Source organism: Panthera leo, chromosome B3 (assembly GCF_018350215.1).
Source record: "Panthera leo isolate Ple1 chromosome B3, P.leo_Ple1_pat1.1, whole genome shotgun sequence".
In the NCBI taxonomy this organism is placed as follows: domain Eukaryota; kingdom Metazoa; phylum Chordata; class Mammalia; order Carnivora; family Felidae; genus Panthera; species Panthera leo.
Window position 1 is genome coordinate 41,724,876 of NC_056684.1, and position 27,451 is coordinate 41,752,326.

The 27,451-nt window shown below is 41.1% G+C and overlaps 1 protein-coding gene, 1 long non-coding RNA gene and 1 pseudogene across 3 annotated transcripts; 2 read left to right on the plus strand and 1 right to left on the minus strand.

The window, feature by feature from the left end:
- Window positions 1–1,986, plus strand: LOC122222536 (annotated as a pseudogene).
- Window positions 1,202–17,854, minus strand: LACTB (lactamase beta). 2 transcript variants are annotated; one of them, XM_042941810.1, is made up of 7 exons: window positions 17,316–17,817; window positions 16,814–16,880; window positions 14,382–14,572; window positions 13,740–14,091; window positions 12,375–12,540; window positions 2,587–3,126; window positions 1,202–1,624 (listed from the first exon to the last, which is right to left on the minus strand). In XM_042941810.1, exons 1-6 carry the CDS (start codon window positions 17,676–17,678, stop codon window positions 2,595–2,597), a joined length of 1,671 nt encoding a protein of 556 aa, XP_042797744.1. In that variant the 5' UTR covers window positions 17,679–17,817; the 3' UTR covers window positions 1,202–1,624; window positions 2,587–2,594. The 2 variants fall into 2 exon arrangements, with proteins under 2 accessions (XP_042797744.1, XP_042797745.1); XM_042941811.1 differs by lacking the exons at window positions 1,202–1,624; window positions 2,587–3,126 and having other exon boundaries at window positions 12,396–12,536; window positions 17,316–17,854.
- Window positions 17,061–26,862, plus strand: LOC122221950. Its single transcript, XR_006203527.1, has 3 exons — window positions 17,061–17,370; window positions 24,158–24,233; window positions 26,433–26,862. It is a non-coding gene; the product is annotated as an uncharacterized LOC122221950 (long non-coding RNA).
- The last annotated feature ends 589 nt before the right edge of the window (window positions 26,863–27,451 follow it).

Below are 27,451 nucleotides of genomic sequence, written 5' to 3' on the forward strand. Positions count from 1 at the left end.
ATGGCCTTTGAGGCTGAAGCTGTGGCCTTAAAGGACAGTAAGGAAAATCTTATTGGAAATCGGAGGAAAGGAATTCTAATTTTGCAGTGGCAGAAACACTTTTGGCCTGCAGGAACACAGAAAGTAGAAAATGTGCCCAGTAAACGGGGGAATCCAGCTGAGATGTCCAGTGTTCAATGTGCCTCCTGGCTTCTTCCTGCTGCTTATACCAAAGGCACGAGAGACATAAGCTAAAGGAAGGACTACTTGATAAAAAGAATCAATAATGGATGGTTTGGAAAATTCCCAGACTCTCCAGATGGCAAATGAAGCTAAAATTAAGAAATGGCTTCAAGGCAAAGATAAAATTTAGGGCACTTCCTGGAAAACATGGTTTAAAGATGAAGCTGAGGTCCTGACTATAAAATCCTTTCACTGCTGGAAGAACCAAGATGGTGCCTCAGAGGGCTATATAAACAACAGGGTTTATTAGAAACAAGTGTTTCTAATGTTTACTAACATGAACCTGTCCCCCACCCCACCTCCCTGTGAGATTTGTAGGAAACTTGCCAGGTTGAAACAAATTATATTGGCAGGAACACTACTTAGACTGAAAGGACAGAGCACAAAAGAGGCCTTTGGGCCTCAAACTTATATGAGCAGAAAGCAGGCTGAGAAAGCCACTCAGCTACCAACACATGCTACCTTTCATGAACAAATTATAACTCAGTGGGCGGAACCAGCGGCCTGGAGAATATAGCCAAGAACAAAGAATTATCCCCAGGCCTTGAGTACTAATCAAGGAGCTGCCAACCTGCGTCTGGTTGGATTTCAGAATTGCTAGAACTCATGTATGTCTTCCGTTTCCCCACTTTCTGAAGAGGAGGGTCTATAGCAATAACTGTACATATGTTGTGCCATTGCATGTTCCACATGTGGGGAGCAAATAACTTGTCTTTAGTTCACAGATCTCAGATACAGAGGAACTATACTTCAGGAACTACCCCCAAGGAACCTTATCCATACCTAGACCGGATTTACACAATAGATACTGGGCTATGAGCGGATACTATAATGGAAAGAAATTTCTGGAAAACTTGGGAGGAGGTAAGCGTATTTTGTATGTAGAAAGGACATTAATGTAGACTTGTTAAAGACAATTCAGCTAGGACTGACATTTGTGAATGAGCAAGGAGAATACCCTCCAGGGAACTTCAACTTGGCAGTTTAATTTTAAATTTAATTTGACGGAGGACATGTATGCCCAGGACTCTATAGAGCTACTAACAACATCTGGCATCCAGTTTAAGAAACATGAGGAGGAAGGAATTGAGACCCAGTACTTTGCAGAACTTCTTATGACATCGGGAGTGGTCCTCTGTGAAGGGGTCAAATGGTTATCATTTCATAGTGGTTATGACCTTGGCTATTTAATGAAAATCCTGACCAACTCTAACTTGCCTGAAGAACTTGACTTCTTGGAGATCCTTTGATTATTTTTTCCTGTCATATATGATGTGAAGTACCTCATGAAGAGCTGCAAAAATCTCAAAGGTGGTTTACAGGAAGTTGCTGAACAGTTAGAGCTGGAACGGATAGGACCACAGCATCAAGCAGGATCTGATTCATTGCTCACAGGAATTGCCTTTTTCAAAATGAGAGAAGTATGAAGACATCAGTGCCTTTTTCTCAGTTGGTTGTTATGCTGAGAACATAAAAAATCTTACGATTTTTAGAGCAGAGGTCAGACTGTGGTAGATGACCCCCCATGATCTCCATCCACTTCCTAATATTCATACCTTGTGTAATCCCTCCAAGATTGTATCATGGCTGGTCTGTGTGATCTAGAGAATATAGCATCTGTGATGGTAGATGATTTCTGAGGCTAGGCTATAAAAGACACTGACTTCTGCCTGGCTTATGGCTCTCCCTCTTTCCCTCCCTCTTTCTCTGTCCCTCTCTCTCAATGTCCCTCGAATCACTTGCTCTGGGAAAAGCCAATTAACATGAGACTAAGATACTTAGGCAGTCCTACGGAGAGGCCCACATGGTGAGAAACTGAGACCTCTAACCACCAGTCAAGCGAGTAAGCCATTTTAGAAGAATTTCCTCCAGCTCAGGAGAAGCCTTGAGATGACTACATCTTGTCTGCAACCTCATTAGAGACTGGTGCCAGACTCACCCAGCCAGGCTACTGAATTCTTAAGCCTCAGAAACCATGAGTTAAGTTTTTGTTCTTTTAAACTGCAATAGATAATATACAGTTTCTCATAAACTTGTTTCTGCTGTCATATTAAAATAACAGTATTTGAACTTTCCTGTAGAATGACATTTGCTTTATATTACACGTTCAAAAATATATTTTTTATCAGAATATTTTATTCAAGAATTAACACGTTTTTTCAAAAAGTAAAAATAATAGTTACTTCCCTGAGTATAAAGAACTAATCCTACAATAAAAGACAATTACAAAAGTAAGCAATTAGAGGTACATAATTCTCTGCATTCAATTATACTCTATTACAAATCTATTTTTAAAAAACCTCATGTATTTTGGGATTCATGTTTCCAAAGACAACAACAAGAATAAAACAGCTCATTTTATACCTGTGATGTTAAGATATGTCAGATCTGTCCTTATCAAATTCCAGAGCAATCTTTAAAGCAGTGTTGTTGAGGCCAACCGATTGCATGTTACATATGATAGAAACAACTATTCCTCTTGGGGGAACTTTGTTATTTATAGCTTCCGCATCCAGTTCTTCAGGAAGGACCAGCAGGACACTGCTGGCACCCACTGCACCTCCAGTATGTGAGGCATAATGCCGTTGCTTCCTACAAGAACCATATGTTTGCTTCTTTTCCACGACACCCCATGCCATCGCATATTTACCCTCTTTATCCCAAGACATCTCTGTGTTAGGGACTGGTGTCCAAATCATAACCATCGTTTCTGGTTTGAGATATCCAGGTAAAAGATTTTCATGTGAGTTCTTAAACAGCCCGACTTGGTAACCATACAGCATTGCATTCCCAAATTTCAGAAGGTCACCCACTGTAGACAGAAATCCACCACCAGCCCATTTATAGGAGTTATCCACGTAAGGTGTGTTGACAAGACGTCTCTTTTTATTGTAAACGTAAAATCTAAAATGAAATAAGAATGGTCATTAAAAATTTAATAGTCTACTACTGACTTTACATATGAAAATGAATAGGAAAATATGTACATGAGACAGAATGTGTTTTCATGGAGTGATCATTCTCAGAAACCACTGATTTTCAGTATGATTCAGATTCTAATAAAAACATAAATAATTGAGTAATCAAAGCATAGAATGTGTGTTTTTTCCCCCCTATTGGCATGGCTTGCCCATTCTGAGTGTATTATACTTTTAATACTGGTAAAAATGTACTGATTGTTATACATGATACATTTACCCTGTGCATATGCAAAAACACTTCTTGTTTGGTAGATATTCCCAGTCCTTGGGGGCAATGAATCATGTGCCACATGTAACTTTTATAACTACAAGTGTATACATCCGGATATTTAAGAATAAAATTAATATTTGTAAGGAGACTACATCTCCTGATTAAAAATGCCATGGGAATACTATGTGTAGCGATGTCACATGGTACTTTCTTGGTGTAGTGAGAGAAAGTGGAGTTTGCAAAGCTGTTTGAATCCCAACTCACCCTTCCTAGCTAGTAAAATATGCTTATTTTATTTGACTAACACTTACACAGCTCTTATTTTGTGCCAGGCATTGTTCTAAGAACTATGTAAGTATGAACTAATGACAGTTGGAGGTAGGTACCACTATAATTTCTATTTTACAGATAGAAAACTGAGGCACAGACGGTATAAATTAACTGGTCCCAGGTCACAAAGCTTGTAAGGGGCAGAGTTGGATTCAAACCCAGGCTGTCTGTTGCCTCTCTGCTTCAGCATCCTAATCTGTGAAGTGGTGACAAAAATACCTGCTTTGCTGAGTTAGGAATGCGTGCCTGAATCCCTTTGCACATTCCTGGTAGCTACCTAACAAACGTTGGCTTTCATTTACTCACACACTCAACAATTACTGGTGGAGCACTTACTATGCGTGTGGGGCTGCTTAGATGCTGGAATGAAATGTTAAACAAAAGAGACCAAGTGCCTGACCTCATGAGCTTTCTACTCTAATAGGAGGAGACTGCACCATCCATATTAGGTAAATGGAATGAAATCACACAATAATTAGACATAAAATGAAACGTGGTTCAGGAGAATCCGTTCTTTCAAGATGCATAACAAAATGTGCTCTCAGGTTTGCAGTGTGCTGTCCATCTGTGATGACCTTCATCTTCTTCCCACCTTGGCTATTCCTAACACTGTCAAACTCAAGCTCACCATTACTTTCAGCTGCTTTATCGGCAGGGTCTCGAACTCGGGAATTTCTTCCTGGGACTGTGATTTCCAGTCCTGCCAAACTCTCCAACTGAACCTGCTCTCTTGCCCTCATTGTGACTATTCCCCCTGGACTCCCATCTATTCCCCCTCGACTCTTCCCCATCTCCCCAGGTCTTGGAGTTCCTCTTGATCTCACCTGACTTTCTGTTTTAGCCTGAACTACTGTTTCAGCTGTGGTCTTACTAGCACCTTTGGGTTCCTCACTCACCAATCTGCCAATCCTGAATAAATTTAGGCACCCCTTTCTTTGGATCCTTATCTGCCAAGAAAGGCTGCAGATACTCACACAACAAAGCTGACTGGTCTCAAGTCATACTCTTGCTAAGGGTTGTCACTGCTGTTACCAAATCTCCTTCTTTTCCTGGTTATTATCTGGTATGTTCTTCACAAGAGCTACTTCCAATCTCTTCCACCCTTGGTCATCCACCCCTGGCCAGTGAGCAGACAACTATATCCTTTGTTTTACTGAGAAAATTCCAGCCTACTCTAGGTGCTTTAGATGGCCTCAAACTGCCATTTTTATCTTAAAGTGCATTTACATTATCACGCGTTATTGTCTCCTTTCCGGTCACTTATGAAAATGTCCTATTATTTTTAAGACTTGGGGCGCCTGGGTGGCGCAGTCGGTTAAGCGTCCGACTTCAGCCAGGTCACGATCTCGCGGTCCGTGAGTTCGAGCCCCGCGTCAGGCTCTGGGCTGATGGCTCGGAGCCTGGAGCCTGTTTCCGATTCTGTGCCTCCCTCTCTCTCTGCCCCTCCCCCGTTCATGCTCTGTCTCTCTCTGTCCCAAAAATAAATAAAAAACGTTGAAAAAAAAATTAAAAAAAAAAAAAGACTAATTCTACTACCTGCATCTCTGACTGCCTTTTTGCCTCTACACCCTTGTTCCACCAGTTCTACTTCCGAGATCATTTTATCTCCTTGCAGTCTATTCTCCACGCAGAAGCCTGAGACTGTGTCTCCCTCCCCCTTCTTCCATCCATTTGAAAACTTCCAATGGTTACCACTTTGGGGACAAAACCCAAGTTTCTTATGATGGACTACAACACAATTGATGGTCCTCAACAGAGGCAGAACTAAGTCCTTAAGGGACATTTTTGGAGGCATTTGTTTAGGTGGCACAATTATTAGAGGGCTCTGACATTTAGTGGATAAAGGCTCAAGCGTCCTAAACTTCTTATGATGTATGGAAAAGTCCCACAAAGTGGTATTCTCCCATACCGTGTAAGACCTTCCACTATCCCACCAGACACTCATGGAAGTAAAAAATCTATTTATAGTGGGCTGAGCCTCAAACCTCTCCATTTGGTACATAAACACAAAGTACTTTTTGCATGTTTTTATTCTACGATGCCTTTTTCTTGAAAGTAACTACTGTGAAAACTGAAGAAAGACTGCACTTTATTTTGCTCAAACCTTTAGCCAGAGGCGGCCAACAAAGGCATGAGTTGAAGCACCAATACAATATACCTGTGGTGGTCTGCATTTACAGTTGTTACATTTACGATGCTTTTATGTATTAAGTTGCATCTGACTTTATCATGTCTTCCAATGTTCTGAGTAAACAAACATATTGAAATATCTACTATGTATTATAAATTACATTTCTCTTATTTCTTCTTTATTTAATGTTTATTTATTTTGGGAGAGAGGGTGACTGAGTGCGAGCAGAGGAGGGGCAGAGGGAGAGGGTGACACAGAATCTGAAGCAGGCTCCAGGCTCTGAGCTGTCAGCACAGAGCCTGGCATGGGGCTCGAGCTCACAAATCGTGAGATGATGACCTGAGCTGAAGTCGGATGCTCAACTGACTGAGCCACCCAAGTGCCCCTCTTCTTTTATTTTAGAGTAGTGAGTATATGTTATATGATCTACAACTTTCCTTTCAGGATATTAAAAGAAGTATTATAAAATATTTGTGAAATTAAGGGGCAGAGGGTCTAATGGCATTGAGACTCACCATCCAATATGATTTTGTCCCTCCTTCTTTGATCTCATCACTTAGAACATCTTCCGTTGCTTCTTTTGTGCCAGACTTATTTCTGTATTTGCAACAAGGCAATTTAGCCTTCCTTATCAGTCATGTCTAAAACCAATGTATTTCAAATAGATCCCCTACCTCTCTCCATGTTACTCTTTATCCCATGTTCTCTTTTATTTTCTTCCTATCAGTATCTGAAATTCTTAGCCTGTTTGTCTTTTTCCCATAAAAGCAGGAACCTTACCTATCTTGCTCCTTGATGATTCCCCTATCTAGAACAGTATTTGCCATCCACTGAGTGCTCATTAAACGTGTTCAATATAGAGTGGTTCAGTCGGTTAAGTGTCTGACTTCAGCTCAGGTCATGATCTCACCATTCATGACTTCAAGCCCTGTGTCGGGCTGTGTTCAGACAGCTCAATGCCAGGAGCCTGCTTCGGATTCTGTGTCTCCCTCTCTTTGCCCCTCCCTCGCTCATGCCTCTGTCTCTGTCTCTCTCTCTCTCAAAAAAAAGTAAATAAACATTAAAAAAAAAGTTTTCAATACATGAAAACATCACTTGTTGGCCAAATATTTAATGGAGACACCTTGGAAGGCACTGGAGAGACAGGTTAAACCATACACCGGCTGCTTTCAAGGTGCTAACAGTCTTGCTGGATAAATTTCAAAGCACTATATGAATCACCTGGGGATTTTGTTAAAATGCAGATTCTTCAGTGGGTCTGGGGAGGGGGTAACATTCTGCAATTCTAACAAGCTCTCAGGTGATGCCAATATTGCTGGATCCTGGACCACACTCTGAGAAACAGGTTGAGGGGTGATTAGCAAGATGGATGTGAGGACTCCTGAGCACTAGTGAGAGTGAGCCTTGTTGAAATGGCCGATTACAGAGGCCAGGCTGGGGAGCAAAGTCGTTCTTTTGGCTGAGGCAGAGAGTTTGAGGGGATAAGTGGCAGAAGGTGATGCTGGAAGACAAGACATGGGCCAGGGGACAGGTCACAAAGAACTTTCTATGTCACGCTAGGAGCCTTGACTCCTTCACTTTAGTTCACAAAATGCTCTGGTTTTCTGTATCCTAAGGCGGGGGGGGGGGAGCCTTTTATCTTTTTATCCTCGTTACAGCTTCCAGTTGTCAGTCCTTTCTCTCTTCTCATTTACTTCCCAACTACACAGAGCAGCCCATACCTTCTGTTTCCACGCACTCACCCTCTCTAGTCATTCATCTCCTTAAAACCTGGCTTCTGGTCTTTAGTCACTCAACAGTTCTCTTGTAGGTTTTCAAAGCTCTCCTAATTCCCTCATCCAGGCTGTATCCTATTTGCCCCTGCAGCACTGTTAACCAGATTTTCCTCCAGACTCCCCCTTGGGCCAGTCTGCTCTCCGCTTCTAGATCTCAATCCCGATTCCCTACATCTCCTACATCTCCTTCAATCACCGTGGCCCCGCTTTCCCAAGTCTTCTCTTCTACAGAGATAACTATAAATCTCCATCAGTTCCACAGCCCCTGTTCCAAATTACAATCAGATTTTCTACTAGCATTAATAATTCTCAAATCTGGTTTTGGGGAAAGGCAGGAAAGTTGTTTATCAGAATCACCTGTGGGCCTCCCCGCTCTCAAAATTGTACCCTTCCCTCAAAATTCATAACTTTGGAGGGAATGTGGGCATATATAATTTGAAAAATCACTCCTTTCTTCTTTCCTTCAAGAGTCTTATATGTCCCCTAAAAGTCTGAGGCATAACACTGGGAGAAGCAGGGGTGGTCAAAGGTAAGTGCTTTGAAGATGGGCGGGGGTGGGGGTGGGGGGGAGCCTACAGAGAATCTTAATATGCTCTCTTGAGAACCAATGACTTGATATGTGTTTGGTCTTCTCGTTTCTCATAATGAACATGTCCAAAATTAAATTAATCTCTTCCAAAACTTCTTCTCATATTTCTCATCTCCATTAAAACCCTGGTTGACTCTTTTGCCCTCAACTCTCACATCCATCAAGATGCTAAATTCTATGATTCAACTTCTGCTTTGTGACTTACCCTTTTCCCTTCCTTCATTCCTATGGCTTCTCCCATATTTTAGGGCCTCCTTACTTTCTTCCTGAACTCTGATTACACTTCTAATTCCAGCCAGTGAAATCGAAATGAAACCACATAATAGAAATACATTTTCTCATTGGGTAATGTATGTTTTACAGTGAACTCCAAATTTGTAAACAAGGGGAGAACCACCAGTATATTTTGGCTGATAATCAGCTGTGAGTAACTTTCTTTTAAAAGTAAAGCATTCCAAACTGCTTATATCAAAGCTGGAAATTAGTACTCCTCAGGCATTCCTCTTTTAAAATATAAAAATATGGAGAATTTCAGACTCCAATCAAGAATTCCAAACTTTAAATAAACAAATTCTAGGCTTTAATCTCTTGATTCCTTTTCACAGAGAACAAGTTAATTACTTTTGGTGAAAATAATTTTGTTCAGCTAAAAGATATGTTTACCATTTCAAATTCTTAAGGAATTTCTGCTCTAAAAAGAATGGAATATAGACACAAGTTCTTGAGTAAGTTACTGAGACATCTTTGTAACTGAGTAACTGATGGAATAATGCCAGATGACAAACAGCCTCTTCCTACTTATTTAAGAATCTCTAGATTCTGCACAACAGCATTATATAACTATAGAAATCTATATCAACTTAGAAATTGAAAATATATTTTTACAACGCTTCTTAAATCCCTTTAGAGATCAATATGCACCAGTTCATGTTATATTGTTATGAGAAGTTTAAAAACCCACAAAATTTACAATGCATATTATAAAAACCAATCCCACACTTTGACATTTAGCATTAACATTTGGATTGAACCTATTACTTGAGAGCCTATCAGCTAATGGCACAGAAAAGAGCTACCTAAGTAACAATGCTTAATTATGGAAGATACTGTAGGAAACAAAGCTAATAAGCAATAATCACAAAGATAATAACTGGAGGTACAGACCATATCTACACTGTCAAACTATAGCAAACACTTTGGAAAGCATCCATTGTATTAGCTTTCGGTCCCATCCAATTATAAAAGCGATTTTTGTTGCCAACTATTATGCCAAACTCAGAAAATATGAGCAGAGTCTAAAAATAAACTAATGAAAATAAAAATCTTAAAAAAAAAAAAAAAAAAGGCAGAGCACCTGGGTGGCTCAGTGGGTTAAGCATCTAATTTTGGCTCAGGTCATGATCTCGCAGTCTGTGAATTCAAGACCCATGTAGGGCTCTGTGCTGACAGCTCAGAGCCCGAAGCCTGTTTCAGATTCTGTTTGTCTCTCTCTCTCCCTCAAAAATAAATAAACATTAAAAAATTTTTTTAATATTCTTTAAAAAAATAAAATGAAAATAAGCTAATGCACTGACTAGGGATTCCCCTATCAATAAACTGAGTGTCTTTCAGTACAAGAATATTCAGTCCACTCCCCCCATGGGTATTTGCTTAAAGGGTTATTTAGTTTACTTGCCTATACAGAATATACTTGTTATACAGAATTAATATATCTATTAGTGTATACTAAGTCAATGTTCCTCATCTTCCATTTAAGAAAATCCCAGTTTTATTCAAGACATCAATGTATCCAGCTAAAAACTAATTTCTCTGCATCTCTTACAGCTAAGTGTGGCCTGTTGCTAAAATTGTGGCCAAAGAAATATAAGTAGTATTTTGGGATGGGATTCCAGGGAAATACCCTAAACAGGTGACAGACACTGGGAGGTATTATTTTAAACACACAGATATACACACAGAGAAGTGATAAAGATGATACGTATTTACTCTTGGGTTATAATAACTCTAACAAGCCTGTTATGATAATATAAATATGCTTAAATTTATGATTATGATCAAGGAGTCAGGAGACTAACAAAGCAGTGAACTTGTTTAACATAAACAAATAGAAACATACACATTTACTAAGTTTTACTTTAAGATTTTTTTGTCTTTAAAAAACCGTATCTCTGAAATTTCCTTATACTCCCTGAACTCACTTAAAAAGCTAGTGCTTTCAAGCTCTTTTAAAATAATTATTACCAAAAAAAGAATCAGAGTTGAGTTTTAGAGGCCCAAATAGATACTGTAGTAAGTAAAACAAAAGCAAAGCAAACAGACAGACCATTTTCATAGGTAACAATATTCCCTTCTTCTAGTGCCCTGTTTCAGCAGCCCATTTACTAGAACTAAAATGAATCAACTACCCCTTTAGTTCCACTGGGTACTATCAAAATCTAACAAATCAGAGCTGACAGGAGCCTTTAACAAAAGAAATGGAAACCCATGGCCTTTTCTTTTCTTTCTTTTTTTAAGAATGGGAGATAAGCTGAAATTAACTCAGCATCATATGCCATATTTTGATTTTCGTGCAAGACACGAACAGCAAGTAAGTGCCCTGCAGTCTGTACCTTCATAGAGTCTTCATTTTCGGTTTAGAAAAGAAGCTCAGTGATTACACCTAATGTTCTCTCCCCCTTACATATAAGTATAAGCCTTATCAAATGCCTGGATCTAAAACAAAATAAGGTCATGCATCTATGGCATCTTTACTAGAGAATCATTTTAGATTCAATTGACAAACTCTGGCATTTTCTTATGCTTTCCAGGAGAATGTAACGTGGGATCTAAAAATAATAAACACTACTTGTTTGAAGAGGTTGAGAGCCATAGGCCATTTTAAAATTAAAATTCATTGTTTGCTGCTAACCTAATTTCTTTTAGATCCAAAAAAACCTCTTTTAGGCTGATTTGCAATGTACATTTAATCCTTTTAAATAAACTGGTAATTTTAAAATGGCAATTTAACTAACTATAACAGAAGACTGAACAAAACCAATAAAGGGATAAGAAGATAAAGCTAAAATAATCCACTATGAAAGTACCATTAGGCCATTTGCAAAGCATGAACTAAGAAACATATACAAAATAAAAGTAACAGTTGCTTTGTTAAATGTGTTACCTCTCTAACAAACCAAATAGTAATGAGTGAAATGCAAAAGAAAACACAACCATACAACTCATCATAGTCATTAGTCTCAAAAATTCTCTCCCAATACCCCTTTTACAAATCACTAGTAAAAATTATGATAAAATTTTAGCTTGATACATTTCAATTAAATGACTCAAACTTCTAGAGGGGACAAACCTATCAGTGCCACCTCAAAAAGCAATTAAGTCACCATCACCAACAATGGGATGGACTGACCTCATGTAACTTCTGAGAGACATGACAACTAAATGTAATGTATGTACCTGGACTAGATCCTGAACCCGAAAATAATTTTTTTTCCCTTTCTTTTGCTATAAAGGACATTACTGGAAGAACTGGCAAAATTTGAATAAGGTCTGTAGATCTGATAGAAGTATTGTGTTGATATTCATTTCCTGAATGTCCTTATTTTTAGAAAATATATATTTAAGTATTTACGGGTAAAGGGGCACCATGTCTGCAACTTATTTCCAAATGGTTGAGAAAAAAAGAATGAATAAAGCAAATGTGGTAAAAAGACAACATTTGGGGAATCCAGGTGAAAGGTATATGGGAATTCTTTGTACTTCATCTTGTGACTTTTCTATTAAGTATTAAATCATTTCAAAATTGAAAAACCATTAAAAAATAATAAAAGGTAAAGTATTAGCTACAACATAAAAGAGATGATGGAAGAGCATATTATAGATGCCCATGATAGGTGCAATTTTGGTTCAATTAATAATGAGTTGAAATTATTATTGCTGTCTTTCATCTGAGGAACTTGGGGTACTTTGCAAATACATTCAATTTCTCTTACTTTATAGATGGAAAAACAGACATGCGGAAAAGCTCTAAAATGTGGCATATGTGATTTTGGAACGGAGACAAGGAAAGTTTGACTTTTAATGGACAACACAGCGTTAAGATGTGATACAGCTATACGCACCAGACGGTATCATTTACCTTGCTCTATTGTAAATCACTGGCTCATTTTCTTCCTGCACAGTTGTCAGCATATCCAAGTCATGGAATATTTTCTGCATATAGTCCAAATATTTATATCCTGAAGCTCTTTCTACTATGGCTGCCAGTAGGGTATAGCCAAAAGTTGAATACAAAAACTGACTACCTTGAGACATCATTGCAAGGGGGAGGGAAGAAAAGAAAATGCTTCATTATTATTTATAATCATAAAACGGTTCCTACTGAAAACTGGCATACCTTTACAACTGGGATATTTTACTTCAGCATTTAGAAAAAGATAATGGGTGATATGTTAATAAATTTTGTCACCTTTGCAATGGCCCTGCTTACTCCATGATTCAATGAAGATCAGAATACTTAAAATTTCACATGAATCTACTCCTTCTGCGATAATGAATAAGCAAACTTATCCTTCCTCAAAATTAAATTAAAATCCTTCAAACTGGTAACAAAACAGGAAGGGGAAGAAAAGCAAATTTGGTTTCTTGAGTTAACGGTCTTGTTCTTAGTATATCTAATACTCATTGTTTAAGGCATGAATTAGTTGTGTACTTTCTTATTTTAATAAAGTATATGTAGGTAGAAAGACTTTGTTTCAAATATACATTAAAATACAAATATATATTCAAATACAGATACATTTCAAATACATACCTTTATATCATTTGGGACTCTGGAAACACAGATTGTATGATCTGTGCTAATAATTGTAACCTGATTTTTTAAGACAAAATCCAGAATTCTATTCCTTTGTCCTTGTTAATTATACCTATATAATATGTCTTCATGGTAGAAAACAACTTTTAAAATAGAAATGGAATAGAAGTACATAAGCTTATGGTAAATTCAAAGATATTAAGTGGTTTTGGTAGGCATCATACCAAAAAATATGTTTACAAACATTTTTTGTAGTCAGCTTTTTGGGAAATAAAATTAAGTTGATGAAAACTATTTTCTCTAAGGAGGGAAAGCAGAAAATAAGTGGAGCAATTTAAACACTAAATTAGACACTGAACACTGACATATTGGCAATATTTTATCATGCCCTCTTTGGTCCAGATTTTATTTGGAGAACGTTATAACATTTCTCCCTAATTTTTCAAAAATCTCTTGATACAGAAAATCCACTAAATGACTGATAAGGCTAAATCTAAACAACTTGCTACCTGGAGGGTAGGCTGTGTCAAGAACTACAGACAAAAAGGCCCACACTTGTCTAACAGCGAAACCCATGCCGCAATCATCAACCACATCCAGTGCTCTCGGGGTGAGATCATCTTAGATTGTCTGAAAATTAATACTTCAATAATGATGACTTTGTTAAGAGAAGGAATTAACACTCACCAGGTTTAAAGAACAAAGGGTCATTTTTAAATAATCTTAGTGATTCAATTGAATTTTCAAACTTTTCTTTCAAATATAATTCGCCTTGTTCAAAATCATTCTTTTTCTTGCCAGGTTTTAAATTCCGGCCTTTGGCATCATTATCTTGCTCTATCTTAGCTTTAGCAAAGTCACTCTTTTCATTACTTTTGCCTCCTTTTTCTTTGAATTCTTTTTCGTGGTCAGATTCCACTGTCCCTTTCATCATCTTCGAGGCTTTGTAAGCTTTCTCTTCTTTCACCTTTTTCATGTCCTTTTCATAATGACGAATTCCACTTAAATGGGAGATCAACAATCTTGTTGTGACAGAAACCTAATTGTAAAAACATGGAAATTCAATTATAATATTAAACTGTATACTAAGAAGTTAGTAGCCTTAGAATAATGCCTCAGTACTGTTTTCCATTTTAAACTGCTGCTGGAAAAACATGTCATGTTCACATCTTCAGCCTTAAGTTTCAGAAAAATACACAATCACTTATCATCTGGATAAAAAAAAAACTTTAATCCATTAACAATCATTAAAAACAAACTGAAGAATCTTGTGAAACATTTTAAACCATTTAACATGCCGTCAGTAAAATGAACTATGAGTTTCATCACCTTTTCACCTTCGTATTCTTTTTCTGGGAATTCAGGAACATAATGTTGTACTGGAATATCAAGATCCAGTTTCCCAGCTTCCCACAATTTGGCAACAGCAACCATGGTGAGGCTTTTGCTGATACTGGCAATTCTCATAACAGTCTCTGGCTTGCAGGGTACTCGGTTCTCAACATCAGCATAACCTAAACCTTTAGAAAAAGAAAAGCAAAAAGTCACTATTAACAGGCTTCATGGTCAAAAGAATCTTCAGAAACTGAAGCAATACTATCTTAAAACATCCCATGTATTTATCTAAAGGAAAAGATATTCCACTTAAAAAAAATTTTTTTTAACGTTTATTTATTTTTTGAGAGAGAGACTGCGAGTGGGGGAGGAACAGAGAGAGGGAGACACAGAATCTGAAGCAGACTCCAGGCTCCGAGCTGTCAGCACAGAGCCCGACTCAGGGCTTGAACTCATGAACCTCAAGATCATGACCTGAGCCGAAGTAGGAGGCTCAACCAACTGAACCACCCAGGCACCCTGATATTACACTTTGATGAAAAAGTCAACACTTAAGGGATGAGAACCTCAGTAACACTGCCAACAGTAAGGCTAAGAATCTTCTAACTGAGCCAAAATTACACACTGTGCACGATAGCAATTTTCTATCTGCTTCAGATCCTAATTATTCTTAGTTTATCTCAACAATTCAGTTATTCCACATTTCACATAAGTTATTCTATATTCTTTAAAGAAAACATCTTTGTTCTCAGATTATATTTATTTTTTATTCTTGAGTTTCCACTAAATTCCTTAAAATAACCACGCAGGAAAAGTAAACGTGAGGGGCACCTGGGTGGCTCAGTGGGTTAAGCAACCAACTCTTGATTTTGGCTCAGGTCATGATCTCACAGTTTCCTGACTTTCCCTGCACCAGCAGCCCAGAGCCTGCTTGAGATTCTCCCTCTCTCTCTGCCCCTCCCCTGCTTGCACTCAGTCTCTCTCAAAATAAATAAACTTTAAAAAAAAAGTAAACGTGAAAAGGTGTCCTGCAAACCCAATCTAGGTAACCATCAGTTTACCTCAGCTGCAAACCAGAAGAAAAAAGTCCTAGAGAAATTTTTAAGTTTGTTTTTATCTTCTGGAGGCTGAAAGTGTGAAAATCTAAGCGATAAGAACTGAAATCTGAAAAGAACAAAAAGGATACAATGATTGTTTTTAAATTGTAAATGTAGATTATGCTGAAAAATATTTACATAAAAATAAAGCCCCCACCCATAAAGCTGACATTTATATAATTTATTATATTTTTTATAAAATTAGTATTCTGATTAGGCTATAATTATACTTGGGAGAAGAATCATTTTTCTTTAAATTCAAAACCTTATTGTTCCCATCAACTTCTCTTAAAAATATTCATTCCTTTGGGGGCACCTGGGTGGCTCAGTGGATTGTGTCGGACTTTTGATGTTAGCTCAGGTCATGATCTCACGGTTCCTGAATTCAAGCCCCAGCACTGGGCTCTGCACTGACAGCATGAAGCCTGTTTGGGATTCTCTCTCTTTCTCTCTCTCTGCCCCTCCCAACTCACTCTCTCAAAAATAAATAAACATTAAAAAAGCACTCAGCCCTTTACTTTTTAAAAAATGTTTATTTATTTATTTTGAGAGAGAGAAATAGAAAGCAAGGGAGGGGCAGAGAGAGAGAGAAAGAGAAGAGAGAGAGAGAGAGAGAGAGAGAGAGAGAGGGAATCCCTCTGCACTGCCAGCACAGAGCCCATCAACCCGGAAATCATGACCTGAGCCAAAATAGGAATTAACTGACTGAGCCACCCAGTCACCCCACAAGTACTCATTCCTTTAAATGATATCTGACACATTTCCTAAAAGTAGGGTTCTTAAAAACCTGGAATGACCAGTTGGACCAATTCGTGTGCATTGGGTAAGTAAATCAAATTATAAAATATGCTTTGATAAAAGTATCATAAAATGATTAGAAATCTCTCTCCCAAAGTCTCTAGTTTTTGTTTGGAAAAACAAAAGTAATAAAGCAGATTGTAAAACCCACTAAGAGAATTATGCATACCCCTAGTTCTTAGTGCATTTTACAGAACAGGGGGCTCAATAAATTGTTAACTAAAATTTAACTAGCATTAAGTGTTATCTACAAATATGCAGGAGGTAACAGATTGTTCTATATACAACTTTCAGGACGGTAAATCTGGTCCTTAGACACAAGCCGTCTTTATGATTTCAAGAGTCACGTTTAAACTTTGCTGTTTACAGAAGGCCCCATTCTTTATTCCGTTAGAATTGTTTTCTCTACAACACGTATGGTCTTAGGAAAACTGAACATTTCATGGGATTCACTCCACGCGGTAAAACATCAAAACTTCATTCGCCAACTGGCACAAAACAAACCACTAAGTAACACTTTTCTGAGCCCACCTTCTGACCAGACTTCTTTTCCATCTACAGAGACTCCAACCACTATGCCAGGGGCGCCCACCTCATCCTAAGAGCGAAGGGGAAAGAACAGACAGTTCAAAGACAGGCGGAAACACCTCGCACGCCCGCCAGCGCCCACCTCTAGGGCCTTCCCGAGGCCCCGCCCTCATCCCGCCCCTCCGCCCGGACCCCGCCCACCCCGGCTCGGCCAAGACCGGCGCTAACGGTGAGGGGCGTGCCTGGTCTGCACTGAGGGCGAAGGGGCGGTCCCCGAGGCGGGCGAGGTGACCTCCGCCCCCACTTGGGCAACCCCCAAGAACGTCTGACCGTGGCCGGGCGGCCGGGGAACGGGAAGTCCTTCTTGGAAGCCGACCGCAGGCATCCCACCGCCTGGGGTGGGGTCCGCTCGGGCCCGGGAGATGACCACCAAGACGCCCCATTCCGGGGTGACGCCGGTGGCGGGGCGCCGGGTTCTCGGCAGCCTACGCCCCCGTCTCCGCACCTTGATCCGGTGCAGCAGGTCGCGGCTGCTGTCGATGGCTCTGGCGAAGCGCCGGGTAGGGGGCAGCATCGGGGTCTGTGCAGACCACGGAGCGAGGGGCTGCTCCTGCGGCGGCAGCGGCTCCGCCTGGGGCGACGCCTCGGGGTCGGGGGCCCCTGGGGACTGCGTGGGGGCGGCGCCCCTCAGCCCGCCCGCCAGCTTCACCCCGAGCGCTAGCCCCAGCCCCAGCCCCAGCCCCCCGACCCAGCCGGGGCCGAGGAGCGGCAGGCCAGCGCGGTGGTGGGCCGCGCGCCGCCCGCGGCCCCAGGCCCAGCCTCCGGGGGTCGCGGCCCGGGCCGTCACGGCTGACAGGAGCCGGTACATGGCGTCCGCTACGAGACCGAAGCCTCGGAGCTCGCGCAGGCCGGGCGGGCGGCAGAGGCGCGGGGAGGGGAGGGGACTGGATGGAAATGAGGAGGCGGTGACCGCGCGCAGACCTTAGCAGTCGACGCCGGATTCGGGAGCGCCGATAGCATCGAGCCTTTCCTCTTTTCCCTTTATCTCCTTGCCTGGTCTCTTTGTTGATGTTTCTTTCCCCGCACCGGTTTTCTCTTCTCTGCCTCTCCTCAGATCAACTGTCACCTCCTCAGGGAAGCCTTCCCAGTTGCCATCCCAGCGGAAGTACTCGCCACACCTTTTTGACCCCCCCAGTGCTCACACCTTAATAATACTTAACGCTTTCATTGAACTTATCTGATTGCTTACCAGACAGGCTATGACCTCTTTGGAGAGCTGTGACTTTTACTTTGGATTTTCAGCTCTTGGAACAGCGCCACGTACACAGCAGCCACTCTGCAGGCATCTCCTTCCACCGCGCCCAACCCCCCAACTCTCTCTCTTGCCATGTCCTTTCTTTATGCCTCATTTCAGCTCCTTCCATTTACTTGAGTCCTTTTTAAAATCTACTTTTGGAGGTCCAGCGTTACACCACATCAAGCGTTAAGTTATATGCAGGCCCATATTAAAAACAATTTTTCTTTTTGCTGCAAACATTTAAACGTTTTTTTGCACTTGAAATAATTTACAATTAGCTATCATTTCTGACATCTGTAGATGATCAGAGATTACTGTGAAATAAGAAATCTAACATCAAATTGCTACAAAAAGGGGCGCCTTGGTGGCTCAGTCGGTTAAGCCACCGACTTGGGCGCAAGTCACGATCTCGCCTTCTGTGAGTTCCAGTCCCACATGGGACTCTGTGCTGACAGCTCAGAGCCTGGAGCCTGCTTCGGATTCTGTGTCCCGCTCTCTCTCTGCCCCTCCCCTGCTCACACTCTCTCTGTCTCTGTCTCTCTCCCTCTCAAAAATAAATAAACATTAAAACATTTTTTAATTGCTACATGTAAAAGGTGTATAATTATTGCTGAACAAGTAATGGCGATGTTAATTTTAAAGATAATTAAACACTTATCCATTTCAATTTTACAATTATGCATATTTAGTTTTCAATATATATATATTTATTAGGGAGACACTGGGGCTAAAAAATTATAAAGCACTGGGGCTGCTAACAAAGCCACTACCAGCAAGAGATCAGGGTATCCTAGGACTCAGGGGTTTGGCACTGAAACTCACAGAGGTCTCTAGAGCACCACCTGCAGTTAGAATGGACAGGTGCATTCTATCAGATGGTATTGCTGGAAGCCCCACTACTCCAAGCACATGACAACAAGAGAACAAAAATACAAAGGCAAAAAGGTAAAAGACATAGCTAGTGGTGGTCACAATGAGCTCTCATTTTAGTATTCTTTTTAAATTTGTACATATATTTTATGTACTCTTCTGTACTTCTCCTTGGATCAAAAATGGAATAGAAGCACAGAGCCATGCAGAGAGCAAAAGGCAAGTTCCTGGTGGACTTCCAGCAGTTCAGAAGCAGGTAGAGGCCACCCATAGTATAGCTTCTGTGAAGGTAACAGAGAATAAATGTTCTCCATGAGAGCTGAGTACCTAGGAGGCAACCTGACCAAACAGCTGGCAGAAGTGTTGGCTACGTCTTTACTATCACCATGGGGCAAGAGCCCAGAACGCCAATATTTTAGCTTGCTCTGGACTGGGAGCCACAGAAACCAGAAAGAAGAAAAGTAAACTTTTACTTTAAAAAGTAAAGACAGAAAGAGGAGGGGAAAGATAGGAATAGAGAAAAAGGAAAGGAAGGAAAAGTAAGAAGGAAAGAAAATTTCCATTAAGTATAAACCGGCAAACCAAATTTCCTAAACATATGAAGGAAAATATTTCTAAGAAACACTGGCAATAATCAAAAAGTGAAATACCTCAAACAAATGAAAGCAGTAGGACAATCTATAGGAAAAGAGAAAAAAGAAGCCATTCCCTGGTTAAAAAAAAAAAAAAAAAAAAAAGGTTGATAGAAGACAAAGTATGTTTTTTTTCCCGAAGAATCCTCGAAGAGAGAAGTGAATGCCTAATATTCACAAAACAAGTAAGGAATTATGAAAAAATAGGAATAAGTGAAACAACAAAGATATTAAAAAGAATTTATCAGAAATTGTGGAAATAAAAAATCTTGAGAGATTTAAAAAGAGCATCTTTTCTGAAGTTGGAAGTATGAATTTGGTGGGCTGCCTTTATGTGAGGTCAGTTTTTGTTTTCCCTCAATGTTTACTTTTGCAGGCTAACCTTCTCCAGCTGCTCTAATCATTCTTCATATCTTAAGGTTTCCGGGCCCCAAACCGGTTCTAAGAACTAGCAGACACTGTGCTTAAGGGTCCACGGTAAAGTGAACCCATCATCTTCCCTCTTCTGGACAGTTGGCATTTTCACCAGTTGAATTGCAAGACTGGTTCATAATGAATATGTGGTCAGCAACCAAGTCTTTTTGTTTTGTTTTGTTTTATATAAACAATATAGTCAAACCTAGCTTCCCTTCTTTAGCATGTACTTGCAAGATTGATTAACCTTTATCTTACCTGTTTTGGTTTAGTATTTCTTTTTGTTGTTGTTGTAATTTTTTAATGTTTATTTTTGTGAGAGAGAGTGCAAGCAGGGGAGGGGTAGAGAGAGAGGGAGACACAGAATCCGAAGCAGGCTCCAGGCTCTGAGCTGTCAGCACAGAGCCTGACGCAGGGCTCGAACCCATGAACCATGAGATCATGACCTGAGCTGAAGTTGGATGCTTAACCGACTGAGCCACCCAGGTGCCCCTGGCTTAGTATTTCCATTGGCATTATTTTTAACCTAAATTCTGTCGCTGTCTATGTTATAATAACCTTTTGGCTTTCATATCATCTGCAAACAAGATAGGCAAGCCTTCCATCTTGTTCAAATATTGAATATGACTGGACCTCATACAGAACCCACTAGTCCACCAATAGAAACTTTTCTCCAGGAGATCAGAGATCTAGTAGCCAGTACTTTTGATGTGGTTGTTTAAAAGGCTGGCAGCCTGTCATTGCTATTTGTGACCTGCTAGTGTGTGATGTCCTGAAAGTACTTCTGTTTCCTCTCCTATTTTCCTCTTCAGAATGTTTCCCATTGCACGTTTGATCTAAGGTTCATTGAAGGCTTTTACAGAACCCTACTCTTAATCATCCAACACATATTTATGGGTATCTGCTCTTTACCAGACAAAGTTGGTGCTAAGGTTACAATGGTTACTCAAAACAGACACATACCTAGCCCCCCTAGAGATCACAGGCAGGAGGGTAAGATATTCATGAATCATATAAACACACAGATAAATGTAAAATTCCAACTGTAACAAGAGCTGTGAAGGAGGGGTGCATAGTGTGTTGAGAGGTGATAAAGGTGAGATTTGATCTAGTATTGGAAGATTAGGGAAGGTTTTTCTAATGAGGCAAAATGAGATCTAAGATCTTAAGGATAAATGGGAATTAACTTGGTCCAAGCATGGACAGAAAGAGGAGGAAGTGTCCCATGTAGAGGGATCAGCAACAGCAAAGACCCTGTGGTAGGAGGGAGGAGGGTTCATTCAAGAAATTAAAAGTGGCCATGGCGGCCGTCATGGAAAACAAAGGGGAAAGAAGTGAGAAATGAGGCTGAGCACTGACATTCAAGATCTTATCTCCCCTTTGATTCTTTGGAAGAAAGAATATTCTTCTAGAGCTGCTTCTTGCCACAAGTCCTATTCCACCGTATCTCAGTGCAGTATAAGCAATACTATCTGTTTTCTAGGGAGACTTTCAAAATTACTTCATCACTCATACGCTGTGCTTTGGTGTGTAGATATCAGGGGTCATAACTATTAGTTAATCAGCTTCCTGCCCAACCTTCCAACCACAAGAATTTCAGAGCACTTCCTCTTTCATGCTGCTGTTTCCTTTGTTACACTTGTGGTACCATACTATCTGGTTTTAATGTGTTCTTTCGGTAGTTTATTCTTTCATCCCTTAAAATTTAGTTGAGGGTAGCTTGACTTTGGATGGCAGCTTGAGAGTGTCTATTAGCTGTTTAAAAAAATGCTTGTAACTCATGACCCAGCAACACCATTTTAGGTTGTACACTCTAGAGCTATGATTTTCAAAGTATGGCACTTGGACCACCATTAGCATGACCCGAGTCATTAGAAACGCATATGTTCAGGTTTCACCCAGATCGACCTACTAAATCAGACACTCCAACAGGGGTGCCCAGCTATCTGTGATTTTAAAAGCCCACCAGCTGATTCTGATACATGCTACAGTTTGAAAACCACTCTAAAGAAATACCTGCACAATTGTATCTGGTAACTTTCGCTGTTAAAACAATGACTTGGCTCACAGTTCTTCAGACTGGCAGGTGGTCTGGACTCAGGTAGGCAGTTTTGATTTCCTCTGGCCTCAGTCGTTGTCAGCAGTTCGTGCTGGGTTAGCTGGGTCTGGTTGGTACAGGATGCCCTCAGAAGACAGCTCAACTCTCTTCAGTGTGGTCTCTCTTTCTCCAACCAACAGGTGGGCCTCAGCTTGTTCACGTGGTGGCGGATAAAGACCCAAGAGAGAAAAGGAGAAGGATTCAAGGCCTCATGAGGCCTAGGCTTGGAACTGGCACGCTGTCTTGTCTGCTGCATTCTCTTAGCCAAATAAGCCCAAGGTCATCCTAGATTCAAAGGGAGGAGAAACAGACGTTAACTGCTGATGGGCAGAGCCTCAAAGTCATATTGCAGTGGATTCAGGGAGGGTGAAAAATTACAATGGATACAGAGAAGATGGCCCGTTTTTGCAATCTTTCACACACGCTCATACAGAAACAATGCAAGGGTGTTTACTGTAGCATTTTTAGTAATAGCAAAACATTGGAAACAACCTAAATATCCTTCAGTGAAGGATGGGTAAGTTGTGGCACATACATACCACGTGGATACTCTGTATTCATTGAAAGGAATGGGCTAGGTCTCTCTCTAGGTCGCCTATAAGAAATGTAAAACAAACCCCCCCCTTTTTTTTAAAAAAAAAATTTTTTTTAACGTTTATTTATTTTTGGGACAGAGAGAGACAGAGCATGAATGGGGGAGGGTCACAGAGAGAGGGAGACACAGAATCTGAAACGAGCTCCAGGCTCTGAGCTGTCAGCACAGAGCCCGACGAGGGGCTCGAACTCACTGACCGCGAGATCATGACCTGAGCCCAAGTCGGACGCTTAACCGACCGAGCCACACAGGCGCCCCATAAACCCCCCTTTTTTAATGAAAAAAGAAAACTGAGAAGCGAGCGAATTGTATATAATAATACCATGTATACATTTTTAAAACCTACACAAACAATATTACGTATTTTTGATGGGTACACATCTATGTTTTTGAAAGTTTTTTAGGTTTAAAAGTATATACAATTAACCCTTAAACAACACAGGTTTGAATAGCATGGGTCCACTTATATGTGGATTTGTTTTGATAAATAGAGTTCAATACTGTAAATGCATTTTCTCTTCCTTATAATTTCCTTTTTTAAATGTTTATTTATTTCTTTTGAGAGAGAGAAAGAGAGTGCGTGCACACATATGAGTGGGGGAGGGGCAGACAGAGAGGGAGAGGGAGAATCCCAAGTGGGCTGTGTATTGTCGGCACAGCTCAAACCCATGACTCGGGGCTCAAATCCATGGACCATGAAATCATGACCTGAGCCGAAATCAAGAGTAAGACGCTTAACTGACTGAGCCATCCAGGTGCCCCTTTCTCATGATTTTAACATTTTCTTTTCTCTAGCTTACTTTATTGTGAGAATACAGTATATATAATACTTATATATCTGTATCTGTATATGTCTGTACATATACGTATATATCTGCGTACATATATATGTACGTATCTAAACATATATATGTATCTGTATGATTCTATTTATATAACATTCTGAAACTGACAAAATTGCAGAAATAAAAAACAGATTAGTGTTGCCGGGGTTAAGGAGGGGGTTGGGCAATATAAGAGATCCTTGTGGTGAGGATCTATATAGAGATCCTATAAGGGGCAACATACGAGATCCTTGTGGTGATGGAACTTTTCTCTGTCTTGACTGCATCAACTGTCAGTATCCTGGTTGGGATACTGCCCTATAGTTTTGCAAGATGTTACCACGGGGAAACTGGGAAAGGGTATGCGAGATCAGTCTCATTTCCTAGAACTGCATGTGAATCTACAATTATCCCAAAATTTTAAAAAGCTTATTTAAAAATACAAGATGTAGTGTGAACCAGGATGAATATGCCAAAACTGAAATGTAATCATGCACATCCCCTACTTAAATGCTCTAAAGTGCTATTTCTCAACAGGAGAAAGTCCAGACTCCTGTGGTTCGTCACGTGGTAGGATAACCTATTGAGAAACCTTTTTTTTTTTTTTTTCTTTTCAGAATTGGATTTACCACAAAGGAATGAACGACATTTCCTTCTCTGCCAAGAGGGTAGCCAGGCCTCTGCAACCTGAAGGTCTGGGCTTTCCTTATCCCCCAGGGGGCAGTTAACAACTGTAACTGGTTGTTTGAGAGATCTCAACCCACCAAAGTATTAACAGAGAAGGTTTTGTTTTTTTCCCAGCTATCTACTTTGCTTGGCTAAATCCCTTTCCAACTGGGTAGAAAGGAACTTTAGTGACATCCCTGTCTGGTCCCAAACGTTTTCAGTCACATCTAGCTATTAAAGTAGTGTAATTTCAAGGGAACATTCAGTTGCTCTAGGTACTATTTCCTTTGCCAAGTGCAGTTCAACACCCTCTCTCCGGGAGCTGGGCAGGCTGCCTCTTGCACGGAGGCCCCTGGCAGAGGTTGAAGGGGGGCTTTGACTTGCTTGCTTTCATCGCCCTCTCCCCTCCTTCCAGTCCCTCACGCCTACACTCACCACCAGGAGCAGTTGTGGAGTCAGGGGGCTGACGGGAGAATGGTGGTTGGTGCAAGAATGGTGGCCGGTGTAGCCCTGGGTCTGGGCCATGCAGCTGGCGGAGCCTTAGAGAGCCTGCCCCTAGAAGGCACGGTTGCCTGTGTACATTGAGCGGGAACTTCCAAAACCCATGGCTTTGCAGAGCTCAGCGAAGGTCTCCCAGACTAAGTTGGAGGCTGACAAGGTTAAGTGTCCAGAGAAGAATCCCACCTACAATAGCCTCCACAGACCCGGGGACTCCTCGCCCCTGGCAGAGCACCACAGCAACAACCATAGACAGGGGTCCAGCAACACAATCCCACAACTTTCTGGGGCTCTTGTTTAATACTAAGGTGGTGTAAGGAGTCCCACCCCCACAAACAAGATCCATCTAGTGCTTTTTACCAACCTTGATGGGTTTGCTATGTTTGATTTGATTTATGCAAATGAAAGATAAGGCATTATTTGTACCCTCAGCCCCATGGACACTGCCATTTTTATTGAGTAAATAAATGAGTGGAATAATTCATTTCTGTTACATTCTGTTACATTCTGTTACAATTTCAGCACTGAATCAAGGTGTAGTGGATATGTGTCATTCGGTTGGGCCCCTGCAAAAACACTTTTCCTTTCTTTGAGAGAATTTCCTCTCTTCTGAATTCTGCCTCCTTGGGGAATAAGGACAATCATAGCAAATGCTTACATAGTGCTATTCTGTGCCAGGCACAGGTCTAAGCTCTTGACGTATATTTCATTTTAGCAGCGTGCCAACTCTAAAGGCAGCTAGTGTTATTATCCTTGCCATTTCCTACATGAGGAAATAGAGGTACAGGGAAGTGAAGTAATTGGCCCAGGAATTTATTTTCTCAGTCTTGCTTCACTTGGTGGCAGGTGTGTGAAGTAGGCTCCACCAATCAGAGGTGCCCGTTTTTGGAAGCTGGTAATGCCATCAAGGGTGCTTCCCTGGGTGGCAGTGACAGGAATTCTTGTCCAGTGTCCAGTGCCTGTCTGGGCGGCAGGGCCGCCCCACTGCAGGCCTGGGCAGTGTTCCAGGCTGCGCACTGCTCTCAATTTTCCAGCTTTGGGGAGTGCCCTAATATTAACAACTCCATGCGTGTCTCCTGTACATCTGCCGTCAGGCATAATTAAAAATAGTGCCCTTTCCCTCTCAAATGGGGCGAGAAAATATATGGTCATCCCATCCAATATGTTTCAATAAACTCCTTTTCTACTTGACCTGGCTACAGTGGTCTTTGTAATCTGCAGCAGACAGTATGCTCCCAACTTTCCCACCACCCTCACCTCCCACTTCTCATCAGGGCTCTTATCTCGAGTTCTCAGAGAACAGGCTGCTGGTTGCCTCCAGGCCTTTGCACAAGCTTTTGTTTCTTCCCGGAAAGTTCTCATCAACATCTGGGGTTTACCCAGCAAACCCCGCCCTGGAGGGTGTGGGACGCTCCCTTCCTGCCTCCATCTTGCCCTACATTCCTCCATTGCGGCACTTAGCCCTGTGGTACAATTTGACCTAACTCTTTGGATTTGTTTTTTTACCCAACTTTTTGGATTTGCCAATGATCCGTGAATTCCTTCAGAGCAGAGACTATTTCATCTGGGTTTAGCCCTAGTGCCTGGCACATGGTGAGCTTTCAACAAGTATATATTGAAGACTCTATATGAATGAGTGTAAAATTGTACTTTTTATAGAAAAATAGTTGCAGTCTGCTACTCAAGTTCCATCTTCTAAGGTTTTCATTTGCTGGTTTTGTTTTTTAGCTTGAGAGAATCCTACTGGAGGACTAGAAAATGGAATTCACCCGGGGAGAAGACCTTACTAGCACTGGGCCATCTCACCCCCTGAGGGAGGAGAGCTCACCCTCATTGGACTTTATTATGTGCTGGCTACTTGATATGCATTTGTACATTGAGCAGTAGGTATTATCTCCCTGACAAGTAAGAGAACAGAGGCTAAGAGAGGCTAAATTGCTCAAAGAAATAAAGTCAAATGGAAGAATTGGAATTAGAATTAGGGTTTGCTCCAGGGTCTATGCATTTTCTTGCTTTGTTCCCCGGGGATTTGTACAAAGTGATTCAGACAAGGGAGTGTGTATGCATTTGCCATGTAGATTTACAGAGGAGGCAGGGCCACAATAGCTGCCTCCACCCTCCATTCCCTGCCTGCCATTTCTGCATACTGTCTTTTCTGCCTGCTTCTTTGACTCTATCTTCTTTTTTTATTTTATTTTTATTGTTTAGATTTATTTTTGATAGAGAGAGAGACAGAGCGCAAGTGGGGGAGGGGCAGAGAGAGAGGGAGACACAGAATCCGAAGCAGGCTCCAGGCTCCGAGCTGTCAGCACAGAGCCCGACGCGGGTCTCGAACTCACGGACCGAGAGATCATGACCTGAGCCGAAGTCAGAAGCTTAACCGACTGAGCCACCCAGGCGCCCCTGACTCTATCTTCAAATGGAGACAAAATAGCCAGTGGTATTACTTGAGGATTGCAAAGCTGGAAGGCACATCAGACATTATATAGTGTGGTGGTTTTAGTGGGATGGGGCATTTAGGAAGGCATTGAGCTATTTTGTCTTTTTTCTTTTTTTGCTTATCATAATTGGGGGAGGGAGGAGGGGGGCCCCTGACATTTAGTGGAACGGGGCCCAGGATGATTTTGAAAGCCCTTCACTCTGTGGGAGAGTTGTGCTGGCAAAGAATTTCTCCGTGACCAAACTCTGGCCAGACCCTTTTGAGCCCTCCTCTCGACTAGGCCTCAACCTTGCCTATAAAAAAACCC

Bases quoted from the DNA above. Each gene is read 5' to 3' on its own strand.
- LACTB (XM_042941810.1), bottom strand. From the start codon at position 17,678: ATGTACCGGCTCCTGTCAGCCGTGACGGCCCGGGCCGCGACCCCCGGA. The intron at 16,881-17,315 runs GTGCGGAGACGG...CTTCGCTCTTAG, and splicing joins ACCTGCTGCACCGGATCAAG to GATGAGGTGGGCGCCCCTGG. The intron at 14,092-14,381 runs GTGATGAAACTC...TTTTACAATTAG, and splicing joins AAGAATACGAAGGTGAAAAG to GTTTCTGTCACAACAAGATT.